The sequence below is a fragment of the Sinocyclocheilus rhinocerous genome, unplaced genomic scaffold, assembly GCF_001515625.1.
Source record: "Sinocyclocheilus rhinocerous isolate Xijiao unplaced genomic scaffold, SAMN03320098_v1.1 scaffold1226, whole genome shotgun sequence".
Taxonomy (NCBI): domain Eukaryota; kingdom Metazoa; phylum Chordata; class Actinopteri; order Cypriniformes; family Cyprinidae; genus Sinocyclocheilus; species Sinocyclocheilus rhinocerous.
The window spans coordinates 7,646-21,266 of record NW_015645507.1 but is presented as its reverse complement, the minus strand read 5'-3'; the positions used below and the strand labels follow the sequence as shown (position 1 = coordinate 21,266).

At 40.3% G+C, this 13,621-nt stretch overlaps 2 protein-coding genes across 2 annotated transcripts in view; one reads left to right on the top strand and one right to left on the bottom strand.

Moving 5' to 3' along the window:
* Positions 1-8,425, top strand: part of LOC107706022 (leukotriene B4 receptor 1-like) — a 13,553-nt gene extending 5,128 nt beyond the window's left edge. Inside the window, exons 3-4 of the mRNA XM_016509578.1 lie at positions 6,048-6,315; positions 7,568-8,425. Of these exons, the coding sequence (XP_016365064.1) occupies positions 6,048-6,315; positions 7,568-7,939 (640 nt within the window). The 3' untranslated portion in view covers positions 7,940-8,425. The remainder of the gene's footprint in view (positions 1-6,047; positions 6,316-7,567) is intronic.
* A 274-nt stretch (positions 8,426-8,699) lies between these two features.
* Positions 8,700-13,621, bottom strand: part of LOC107706016 (C-type lectin lectoxin-Phi1-like) — a 12,106-nt gene continuing 7,184 nt past the window's right edge. The window contains exon 3 of the mRNA XM_016509572.1: positions 8,700-9,030. Coding sequence (XP_016365058.1) covers positions 8,876-9,030 — 155 coding nt within the window. The 3' untranslated portion in view covers positions 8,700-8,875. The remainder of the gene's footprint in view (positions 9,031-13,621) is intronic.

Genomic DNA, 13,621 nt, shown 5'->3' with positions numbered 1-13,621 from the left:
CAGCTATATTAAAATAGTTCAGTTTTGTATGTAATGGCAAAGTGATTATATTTTGTTTAGTTTTTTTATTAAGTTAATTTAGAAAAACGTTTGGAGCCTTTTTTGGTCGTTAAATATAAGTTTTTGGTTTTTAAAGTGACCAAGCGAAATATAAAAATAAGGAGAAGCCTAAAACAAGCCCGATGCCCGGCACGCGTCTTAACTATGACGTGTCCCGAAGCCCGGCCCGAGGGGCGTAAAAAAGTCAGGGTCCGTCGGGCCCAGGCTGAAATGCAGGGCTCTAGTACAGGCAAAAGGAAACTCCCATACTATGTAGCAATCATCCTTAATTGCAGAAATGTGGCAACACATCTCCGGAGAGAACCACAGATTGTTACATTCGAAAGTGCTTTCCATACTTGGATTAACATAGGCTACATTTGTGAATGCACATTTTCTGCAATGTCGCGCGTGTATGTAAATATGTAATATGTAAATGATATGCGTGCGGCCCGTGAGACTTGCACGCGGCCCAGTGGAAAAAAAGGTTGAGAACCACTGCTGTAGATAATGATATCATCCAGGTAGGCAGCGGCATACACAGAATGGGGACGGAGGACTTTGTCCTTGAGGCACTGAAAGGTAGCGGGAGCCCCGAACAGCCCGAATGGAAGAGTGACAAATTGGTGTAATCCAAACGGCGTGGTGAAGGCTGTCTTTTCTTTGGATAATGGCGATAAGGGGATCTGCCAATACCCTTTTGTCAAATCCAGTGTCGAGTAAAAGCGAGCCGAACCTAACCAATCAAGCAGCTTGTCAACTCAGGGCATTGGATAAGCATCAAATTTTGACACAGCATTCACCCTTTTATAACCGACACAGAAACGGACAGAGCCGTCCATTTTAGGAACTAAAACAATCGGGGTCGCCCAGTCACTATGTGATTATTCTATTACGCCGACCTCCAGCATGGCCTTTAATTCATCCTGAACCACTTTTATCTTGTGTTCGGGTAAACGATAGGGGTGGTTACGGGCCACTTCCCCGGGGATTGTTTCGATATGGTGCTGTATGAGGTCCGTGTGGCCGGGCAGGCGTGAAAAGCTGCAGCGGCGAGAGGTGATCTCCCCCAGGGATCAGAGCAAGCGGATTGGCTTTGACAGCTGCTTCTGGTCCGAGATCCTTCTCTGCCGAAACAGCCACTGCTAACTCAACCGAGGTCTCCTCCTGCCAGCGTTTCAACAGGCTGAGATGATAAATTTTATGTGAATCACCCCTGTCCGTTTGTTTAACCTCATAACCGAGATCCCCTACCCGCCGTGTAACCAAAAAAGGTCCTTGCCACTTTGCAAGTAATTTGGAACTAGATGTTGGAAGTAACACAAGTACTTTATCTCCCTGTGTAAATTTACTTTCTCGCATATCCCTGTTGTACAGCCGACTTTGTTTGTCCTGAGCCTGGAGCAAATTCTCCATAGAGAGCCGCCCCAAGGTGTGGAGTTTTGCCCAGAGATCCATGACATACTGAATTTCACTTCGACTGTTTGAAGGCCCCTCCTCCCAAGCCTCTCTAATGATGTGAAGCACCCCATGGGGCCGACGACCATACAGAAGCTTGAATGGGGAAAACCCAGTGGAGGCTTGTGGGACCACCCACACCGCAAACAACAGGGGCTCGAGCCACTTATCCCAATTTTTGGCACCCTCTCTTACAAATTTACGAACCATGGATTTCAAAGTGCGATTAAATCGTTCCACCAAACCATCCGTTTGTGGGTGATAAATGCCGGTGCGGATCGATTTAATGCCCAACAGTTCGTATAATTTGCTTATTGTACGTGACATAAACGCCGTGCCCTGATCAGTGAGAATCTCCTTGGGGATTCCCACCAGGGAGATAATGCAAAACAGTGCGTCCGCCACACTCTTTGCAGAAATGTTGCGCAACGGCACTGCTTCCGGATATCGTGTTACATAATCCACCAGAACTAATGCAAAACGATGGCCACGTGCTGAACGTTCTAATGGCCCGATGAGGTCCATATCAATTCTCTTGAAGGGGAACTCCACTAATGGCAATGGCGCTTTTGAAATGGCCGAGGGATTAACCAGCTGACATTCACAACATGCCACACACCACCGGCGGACATGCTCGTGAATGCCTGGCCAAAAAAATCGGGCCATGAGACATTCACATGTTTTTGCTTCCCCCAAGTGGCCTGCCATGGGACTACAATGAGCCGCCTGGAAAAGCATTTCCCAACGGCTTTTTGGCACTAATAACTGGGTTGCATCTTCTCTTGTCTGGGCGTCTTGGGTCACCCGATACAACCTATCTTTTATAATGGAAAAATAGGGATAGGAGAGCAGCTGATCAGGCTGGAGAAGCTGTCCGTCGATGCCGCGGACCCTGTCAAATGCATTTTTTAGCGTCTCATCCCAAGACTGCTTGAGAGGAAAGTCATCTCGTTCAGGCGGCAATAACTCCGCCCTCACTCTCGTTTCCTCTGAGTGAGTCTGAGACGGTCCCAGAACAGCATCACCTGCCTGAGCCACCGCCTCTCCGCTCCCCAGTCCTGTCTTCCAAAAGACATCCGCACACAAAATCCCCAATAATTGTGTAAATGCTGGCCAATCCGTACCCAAAATCAGCGGATGCCTAAATTTGGGATTAACCGCCACCTTAATTATATGTTTTTCCCCCCGGAATTGAATACCTACAGGCACTAGCAGGTAGACGACCACATCCCCGTGCACACACCTTACCTTAACCTTGCGGGTTCATATCCAATTCCCCTTTCTGCATCAGGCATTGATGAATAGAGGTTTGGTTACAGCCTGAATCCACCAAAGCCCGATATGTGGTGAGCGGTCTGCTATATCCGTCCTCCCCCCAATCACTAGAATTAAAGACAGGTGTTAGACCTCATTCACTTGACCTCCTTATCACCGCTCGTCTCCACACTCTTTCCCTTGCTGCAGACTCTGCCCTACCACGGCCCCCTCGCCACACAAGTACTTCTGTGTTTTTACTTAAAGTGCCCCATTATGGATTTTTGAAAATTACCTTTCATGCAGTGTGTAACACAGCTCTAAGTGAATGAAAATAGCCTGCACAGTTTTAAATCTGAAAGTGCACCGTGTATAAAGTTGTTGTCTCTCAAAAGAAAGAGTTGACTCTGAATCATTTAAACGAGTCGTTTTTAAAAATGAATCCCAAGCCATTTTTTTATGTTGACATCAACATGAAACATTAGCATATTGCCCGCCCACTTGTTGTGCGCGCAATCCTGGGAAAACTTGACCATTGGTCGATTTTTGCATTGGTCTGAATGAAAATGCTAATTCATTCTTTGCCACTAGGTGGTGCTTTTGGAGCAGTAAAAATAGGATCCCCAGTTACGGTACACAAAGCAGCACTGCAAAACGCTGCTTTATCAGGCATTACAGGCATGATGAAATTAAAATGAAATCAACCATTCAGACCAATCACCGCAGATTAGTGTCACGCAAAGTAGGGGTTTGGAAAAATGAATCTTGAGCGCATCGTTTGGGAGTCGTTGAGCAAATAAGGTAAAAATAAATATTATAAGACAATGAAAGTGTTTTTTGACCTTGCATGCATGTCAACCTGTTGTTGGGGACTCCCAAAACAAAAATATGAACATTTCATAATCCAAAATAGGGGCACTTTAAGTAAAAATCGGTCTTTACAACTTTCACTTGTAATGGAGTAACATTTGACCAGCAGTGTCTGTACTTTCACTCAAGTAAGGGAGTTGTGTACTTTGTCCACCTCTGGTAATACTTGATTTCAGCCTTCATCCATTCACCCTACTTTTAAGCTCAGACCACCAACCATAAATGCTTAATATTGTCTGATTATGGTGATATAATGAAACAAATAGCCTAATGCCGGGTTCAGACTACACAATATTTTTGTCGGTCATGATAGTCACTGTGCGTTGCTTCCCGACCATTCATCGCGTGCCGTCTTTAACGACGCGCGTGATGTCATCGAGAAGGCGGAACTAGCGACTGACTTCCGAAAACAAGAGAGTAAACATTGCTGAAGCGCTTCCGCTATAGTTCGCCAGCATTTTTCTTTCTTTGTTCTGTCGTGGTAGTCCCTCGATGACACATCATACAGGCAGGAGTAGCCTACTGTTGCCACAGCTCCACAAACCTTTCCTCCATAATTCCACCTAGCAGCACCATCATCTCTCTTTCGTTTTGCCATGTTTGAAACCTGTGTTTGAAAGAGCTTCTGTGCCGCTATTGGTCAACGTCACCAATGTGACAGAACTCGTCGTGGACGACGGAAAAAAATTAAACATGCTAGTCTTTCTGTCGTGATGTTGTGAAGCATCGCAGACGCGGAATCGGTTGTCGTCCACTATGACACACTACACGTGCTGAAACGATGGAATCTTGCATCCCGACGCCCATTGTCGTTTACGAATCCCCACGACACCCTACGTCAAGCAAATCGTGGCAAAAAATCGTGTAGTCTGAACCGGGCATAACAGTCTTTGCCTTATTGATCTTCCCTTAAAAAATAACCATGGATTTATTGAAGTAAAAGTGTAGTAACCATGTTTTTGGCGTATTGATTACCATTTGTATAACAAAGTTTTACTACATATACAAAAGTTAAACTAAGGCTAGTGTAGCAAAACCATGGTTCATTTCTGGTTACCATGGTTTAACTATAGTAACCAGGTTTTATTTGTAGTAAAACCATGGTTAATTTTCATAAGGGTTGTGGGATAAATTATGCTGTAGCACCAATAGTTTTTAATTTGTAAATTTTACGTAAAAAAATTGCCTCAGAAAAATCTCATCTCAATTCAGTTCATAACGCGTAATTGTAAAAAGTGCTGTAAAAAACTGCTTGTCAACTTTGATAACCTGTTTATTTTGCATATTAAACGAGGAGGAGGAGTTCTCTAAACACATATCCTACACTCGAAATTCATAAGTGATTAGACATTATCAATCAAGAACTTAAAGAAGTAGTATAAATGAGATGTATTAATAAGCAATAAAATTAGCCTGCTCATTACCAGTGTTGGGGAGTAATTACATGTAATGGAGTTACATAATTTATTTACAAAATAAATGTAACCGTAATCTGTTACAGTTTCTGGGAGAATGTGTAGTTAAATTAGAGTTATTGATGAAAATGTTAACAATTACAAAGGGGGTTACATCTGAATATTTTAACACACACACACACAAACACACACACACACGTTTGTTTATGTGAATTGTGGGGACTTTGCATAGACTTCTATTACTTTTATACTGACCAAACAATATTTTTTATACCCTAACCCTAAACCTACCCCTTATAGAAAACCTGTTTGCATTGTTACACTTTCAGATAAACATAATTTACTATTTTTAATAATTTTAATGTCAACAATTACATATTTACTATATTTGTGGGGACAAGGATAACCCTAACTCACAATGTAGCATAAACACGTACACACACACACACACACACACAGAGATTTAATTGATTCTTTCGCAAATTGCATTGACTGCTCTAAAATATGTTTCACATAATTTACTATTTTTAATAATTTTAATGTCAACAATTACATATTTACTATATTTGTGGGGACAAGGATAACCCTAACTCACAATGTAGCATAAACAAGTACACACACACACACACACACACACACAGATTTCATTGATTCTTTCGCAAATTGCATTGACTGCTCTAAAATATGTTTCAGAAGTTTAGGACACAGAATAGCACACGTGCTTATTTGATTTGAGAATAACAGTTGAAGACGTTCATTAGAAATTTAGATAAGTAATCAAAAAGTAATCTAATGTGATCAGTTACACTACTTTAATTAAGCAATTGAAATAGTTACACTACTTGTTACATTTTAAATAAGGTAACACATTACATTTCCAAATTAACCTCCGCAGCTTGTATCAACAACGAGGACTAGCACCATTGGTTTTATAAATAATTGTAATCTTCTTTATGTCCTTCTTTTTATCTGACAGTCAACCTGTTTCATTCATCTTCTTTGCACCGACAGTACCGTGAGGCCATTCCGTCCAGATATGCATGTGTGTATGCCGTACCACTGGGAGAGCGACGGTCATGAAGTCTTTCAGTACCTGTCTGAGACTATCCTGGGTTTCCTGCTGCCCTTCACCTTCATCCTGTTCTGCTACATCTCAGTGATCTGTCGGCTGCGGAGCACAATGTTCCACCGCAAAGGAAGAGGAAGCACCCTCATCCTCCTCATCATCGTTGCGTTCACCGTCTTCTGGCTGCCGTATCACCTCATCAACATCCTACAGGTGAGCAACACCTCTCAATAAGTGACCTTGGCAGTGAAAACCCAACTAAAGTCATTTTTTTGTGATTTACTGTTTTCTACATAAAATCATACATACTCAACATTCTGTGAAAATGTAACCTTGATATCTTTCATAATGAGTGAGTAAGACCATGTCATTAATGGTTGACATCAAACTTTGATGCTTGTTCAAATTAGTTAGCTAACTTTAAGTATACCAGTTTAGTATACCAAAAGTGCAATTGCAGAGCATTTTTATTAAGTAAATAATATGTAAATGTATTTGTAGTATTCTTAGCATGAAATAAATGTATTTCAAATACATTTTAGCATATTTATGACTAGAGTATTTACATTGAGTAAGACCATGTCATTAATGGTTGACATCAAACTTTGATGCTTGTTAAAATTAGTTGTTCAAATTTAGCTAACTTTAAGTATACCAGTTTAGTATACCTAAAGTGCAATTGCAGAGCATTTTTATTAAATAAATAATATGTAAATGTATTTGTAGTATTCTTAGCATGAAATAAATGTATTTCAAATACATTTTAGTATATTTATGACTAGAGTATTTACATGAAAGGAGGCAAATCATGCAGGAAGACGTTGCATTATTTGAATATCCATTCTGATTGGTCAGTTTGTGAATACGATTTTTTTAACCTGTCAACTCACTAATGAAAGAAAATGAGACCTTTTGAATAAAAAATGCATTTAGACCATGTCAAATATTGAAATCATAGTGAAAATAATGGTTGAAATCAAACTTTGATGCTTGTTATCTCATAATTAGATTTTGAAAAATATTGGTCTTTAAAGCCAAGATATTTAAAGTGTTCTTGAAGTATACTTGCAATAGTTCCACTTCAGCACTAGGGTATTTAAATGAAAGGAGGCAAATTATTTAGGAAGACGTGTTATTTGAATATCCATTCTGTTCAGTTTACGAATGAGAATTTTTTTTAAAGCTGTCAACTCACTTATGAAAGAAAATGTGATCTTTTAAATTAAAAATGCATTTGAGTTATGCAAATTAGTGGATGAACTGCTAAAAACAGCATTAGTTTGATTACTTTTAATTCATTATTAAGTAGGCTCAGCCTCCCTTGCATATTCTAAAGGACTGTCAACTGTTTTCTTATGTGTGAAATATAAAGTAGGCTACGTTCAGTAAGGTCAGTTTTCTCTCATTTTATGTCAGCCCACAAAAGCGCTTGTCATTTCTCTTTCTTGTTGGTCTGTTCTCACAGGTGATTGGTGTGATGCAGGGATCCTCCTCTTCTATTTTAAAAGCGGCAAAAGTGGCCCGTCCCAACGTGACGGCGTTCGCCTTCATGAGTAGCAGCGTGAACCCCGTCTTGTACGTGTTTGCCGGCAGCTCTCACATCCGTCAGGCTGGTCTGGGCTTCATGGCCAAACTCTTCGAAGGAACCAATTCAGAGTCTGCCTCCACCCGCAGCAGTCGCGGCTCTAATGCAGAGAGCTCTGTTTTCACCAAGCTATCCTTCAAGCTGAGTCGTAAAGGGGACGGGGCGAGAGCCGAGACCCCTGGTGGTGAAGACGAGACCATGGCGGACGTACAAAACAGAGATGAGATGAAGACTCTGACCACCCTGCATTAAAGTGCTCATATCTATTCTCCTGAGGTCCATTTATAATGTTAGACAATGTTGCTGGACTCTCAGTATCCCAACTGAAATATCATCTTCTGTTGCTGCTGTTTCAGAATAAAAGTGTTATTTTCTCAGTTTAAAAACTTGATTGTGATTGGCTGGAATGTGAGCATTAAAACATTATCACATTTTTTTAGAAGATTTTCTTTGTGAAAAATTCTCATTTTGTTTTTTTTCATACTCCTGCTGTTTACTGTATGTTTTTGTTTGTTTGTTTATTAAACATGAATATGAATTTGCATGTATACACATCCTCGTTCGTTTGCTTATGTCCACGCGACATTTAGCTGTTCAGGCTGGACTATATTTACATCTCTGACGTGAAATAAAAGTACAGTGAATGTCATTGATCAAGTCATATTCCATTACATACAAGTCTTGTTTGTTAGTCTTATTAGTTTGACTCCTAAAAACGAACAATGAACAAAAAATATCCAATGCAATACAATGTTTTTTTTTTAATACATATAAATTTTTTTTAAAGTATGTCAATGTATTTTTTCTTAGTATCATGAGTATCAAATTGTAAACATTTGCAGTAATAAATGTAGATAATTAATGTTTAATTGTGCTTGTTCATCAGCTCCCTTTTAATAAACCCAAGTAACAACAACAGAGAAGTTACACTATGCCTAAAAAAAGAGCAAAAATGGTTTAAATCCAATTTATTTTATATGTTGTAACTGAATGATAATTCAAAATAGCCAAATAAGACGAGATTGCTGGTTTTAGAGGAGTTTATTCGAGCTGCTGTTGTTGACAATTATGTTTTAGTTTTACTTTTATGTTTAGCACAAACGTATTGTAAATATTTTACACCCAACCTTCCCTGCTTAAAGAATAAACGATATTCAAATGAGCTAAAGCACATAATGTTGGTGCTCACTAACACACATTCAACCAGTCATTCATGATCTTCTGCACCTGTTGATTCTCATTCTGGCTTCTCACGGTGACCAGATCAGTGTGATTCTGTCTGCAGTAACTCTGAGCATCTCTCCAATCCTTCATCTGATTGACAAAGACGAGTCCTCTGTTCACTTTAAGCAAAACAAATGGTAAAATATTCGTGAATCAGTTTGTTCATTATTCTTACACTGCTTTATAAAAAAAATAAAAAATAAAAAAAACACTGTGCTTAGGGTTGCCACCTTCAGCGAGGTAATATAAGGGACACGTTTTGTGAAAAACTGTGAGGTTCCAGGTAAATTCCCTGAATCTCATCCATTATATTCAGTCCTATGATATACTTTGATACAATACAATACAATACAGATTTTATTTCTATAGCACATTTAAAACAACTGCCGTTGACCAAAGTGCTTTCCAGCAACGTTACATACAGTCACACAATCAAGATTCAACATTAAAATGTAAAACCTGGTCCCTCTAGTCAATTCTAAAAGCTCTACCAAAAAGGTACGATTTCAATCTAGACTTAAAAGCATCCACAGATGGGGAAGATTTAATGTGCATTGGGAGAGGGTTCCATAATCGAGGAGCAGCCACTGCGAAAGCCCTATCACCCTTTGATTTTAATCTCGTTTTGGGAACATGAAGAATCAACTCAAGTTTCTTGAATTTTGATAATGAATCAATAGGTCAACAATATATTTTGGAGCAATGCCGTGCAACGCTTTAAAAACCATCAGCAAAACCTTAAATTCAATTCTAAATTCTACAGGCAACCCGTGTAAAGAAACCAAAACTGGAGTAATTCTCTCTCTCTCCTTTGTGCGAGTCAAACGTCTGGCAGCAGCATTTTGTACTAATTGAAGACGAGATAATTGACCCTGTGAAATACCTATATATACAGAATTACAGTAATCGATGCGTGATGACACAAAGGCATGAATAATAGATCCCGATCCTTAAAAGAGAGAAATTTTTCAGTTTAGATATATTCTGAGTTGATAAAAGGCAGCCTTCACAACATTAGTAACCTGTTTATCTAAAACTAAGGCTGAATCCATTATAACACCCAAATTCTTAACATGATCTGAAACACTTATTTTCATAGCGGCCAATCTACTTATAATTTCCTTGGAAGCAGAAGAAGGTCCAAATACAACACACTCAGTCTTATTAGTATTAAGATGAAGAAAATTGCTTGCCAACCAGGCTCTTATCTCACCTAAACACTGAGCAAGTCCATCAGGATTGAAAACCATTTGGATCTATTGGAACTGAGTGTATCTGCATATAAATGATGCATAATATTATATTTACGAAAAATTTAGCCCAAAGGGCCCATATATAATGAAAATAAAATAGGCCCAAGTATAGACCCCTGTGGCACACCACTATGTAATTTAGCTGATGTAGAACACAGATCTCCAAGACAAACCGAGAAAGATCTATCTTTTAAATATGATTTAAACCATTCTAGGGCAGTACCCTTAACACCAATATCTTCCAAACGCTGCAATAAAATACCATGATCAACGTTATCAAAAGCAGCTGTGAGATCAAGTAAAATAAGAATAACTACCTTTCCTGAATCAACTCCCAATAAAATATCATTAAACACCTTAAGAAGGGCGGATTCTGTACTATGAAGAGACCTAAAACCATCATTAAACACCTTAAGAAGGGCGGATTCTGTACTATGAAGAGATCTAAAACCTGACTGAAACATATCTATAACAGCATTCATATCTAAATATGACGCAAGCTGAGACAGAACAACCTTCTCTAAAATTTTCGATAAGAAAGGTAGTTTTGATATAGGTCGGTAATTACTTAAAACAGTATAGTCCAAATTTGGTTTCTTAAGAAGTGGCTGCACTACTGCATGTTTTAAACAAGCAGGAACATTTCCATTAATTAAATTACTATTAAAAAGAGATTGAAGAGTTTTACCTAAAAGATCAAACAATTTTAACAACAGCCGAGGAGGAAGAGGATCAGACTGATGTGCAGCAGGTCTAGTGTGCCTTAATATATGCTCCAACTGAGGTAAAGAAATAGGATCAAAACTACTAAATGAACTCTGATGATTTAACTCAGAATAAAAGGTTGTTACTGAATCTGTGACCGAAGATTATCAACTTTGTTTACAAAGAATTGCAAAAAATCCTCACACATCTTTTGAGTAGCCTCTAGACAATTAGTAGGCGCAGGAAAAATCACTTTATTAAACGTATTAAATAAAATATTAGGCTTGTTTGAGTTCTTATTAATTATATTCTAGAAATATTTTGCTTTTGCAACCTTCACAATAGACTGAAAATTTGTCAAAGCTTCTCTTAACATATCAAATGATACATGCAGCCTATCCTTCTTTCATTTTCGTTCAGTCCTTCTGCAAATTTTCCTTGACGTACGGATTTCATCATTCATCCACGGCTGTGATAGTTTTTTTGATTCCTTATATTTTAAGGGTGCAACCTCATCTAAAATTTCTGTACAAACCGAATTAAAAGATTTAAAATACCCATCCACACTAAGATCCGGAGAAGAAAACTCTAAATCATGACAGAATGATGAGGCAACAAAGGCCTCAGAAAATGTATCAACAGTTGAAGTATTTATAAAACGAGTGAAGTGGCCAGACCTATTGCTTACTGTATTCAGCGAAGGAAATGGATTCTAAAAAATATAATACTTATGTCTACCAAGCTCTGATAATGTATGGAATATTATATTAACACACTATCCAAATTTTTATAAAACAATAGGCCTATACCTTTAGAAGCACGGATGTGTCTGTCACTTTACAGGTATGGATCACACAAAAATGAAAATTCGGTCATAATTTACTCAGGTTGTTCTAAACCTGCATAAAGTTCTTTCTTCTGTTGAACACAAAAGACGATACTTTGAAGAATGTGTCTCAACTAAACAGCTGCTGGTTGTAACTTCCATAGTAAGCTAAAAAAAAAAAAAGTCATTGGGAACCAGAAACTGTTTGGTTACCCACATTATTTAAAGTATATCCTTTTATGCTCAACAGAACAAATAAATTATTACAGGTTTGGAACAACTTATGGGCGTGTAAACGATGACAGAATTTTCCTTTTTGGGTGAACTATCCCTTTCAGTCAGACAGTCCACAGTGAACAACTGATATGCTTCTCTGCAAACTGCGCGTTCATCAGTTAGCACCAAAATTTATATCACAATATATTTCTTAATTTTGGTCGAAACAATATAATTCCGATATCAATATGGACACTATTAAAAAAAAAAAAACTCATAAAAACTGCCAAGAACACCCACAACAGATGTCTGTACATACAAACTTATGAAAATAATTTTTGCTAAGTCTATGAAACCTCTTCCTATAAAACTATTTAATTTTTCAGGAAAAAAAAAACAGCACAAATAAATTAATGTTCACCTTTTATTTGTATTTAACCTTCATACAAACAAGAAATGTGAAATCACTGTCAAATAAACATCTCAGACTCACCTTATTAATTATTAATATCTTTCACTTCAAACTATAGGTGTCAGACTTTGTTCTGTGTTTTGTGTCTGTTTTTGTTCCCCACGTGCTCCATGTCCATGTCCTGGCACACCGTGACAGAAGACAGCACCAAAACAGAAAGTAAGCGGTGCCCCTTCTCTCAGTTTTGTTTTCGTTTTTGTTTTCCTGGTTGTTTCTCCCCACGGCCATGGAAATAGCTACTCGGTTCTCCGTCTTAGCCTGCCGAGATCTCCCCTTCGTCGAGTATGCCTGGGAGTTCTGCGGGCTCGCCGTGGCGACGGCATTGGATGACGCCACCATCAACTCGCTGTTCTGGCACGGGACCAATTACCATCTCCCCGTGGACCTCCCAGACACCACGGGACTAAGCTGGAGGGAAGGGATCCTCCGGTGTCTGGAGAGTGTCCGGCCCCAAGCCAGAACCAGCACACTGGCCACGGCATTCTCAAGCCCGTCGGCAGCTCTGAAGTCGAGCCTGCCGGCCGAGGCATTCTCAAGTCCACCAGCCGTCCCCGAGTCAAGCCCACCGGCCACGTCAATGTCAAGCCTGCTGGCCGCCACAACGACAAGCCCGTCAGCCGCCCTATTCACCTGTAACCAAGGGAGGAGGATGAGGAGAAAAGGACTGTTCACAGCCCTCATCCCAGCCCCAGAGCTCGCTCCAGTGTCGGCTCCAGCCCCAGAGCTCGCTCCAGTGTCGGCTCCAGCCCCAGAGCTCGCTCCAGTGTCGGCTCCAGCCCCAGAGCTCGCTCCAGTGTCGGCTCCAGCCCCAGAGCTCGCTCCAGTGTCGGCTCCAGCCCCAGAGCTCGCGGCCGAGGCATTCTCAAGCCCCCCAGCCGTTCCCGAGTCAAGCCCACCGGCCACGTCAATGTCAAGCCTGCTGGCCGCCACAACGACAAGCCCGTCAGCCGCCCTATTCACCTGTAACCAAGGGAGGAGGATGAGGAGAAAAGGACTGTTCACAGCCCTCATCCCAGCCCCAGAGCTCGCTCCAGTGTCGGCTCCAGCCCCAGAACTCGCTCCAGCCCCCGAATCTAGCGCTAAGAGGGCTCCTGTCCCCGAGTTTAGCCCACGGAGGGCTCCAGTCCCCGAGTGTAGCACAGAAAGGGCTCCAGTCCCCAAGTCAAGCCCAGGGAGGGCCACTGTTCCCGAGTTAGGCCTACGGAGGGCCTCTAAAGACGATATTCTCCCCAAGGATT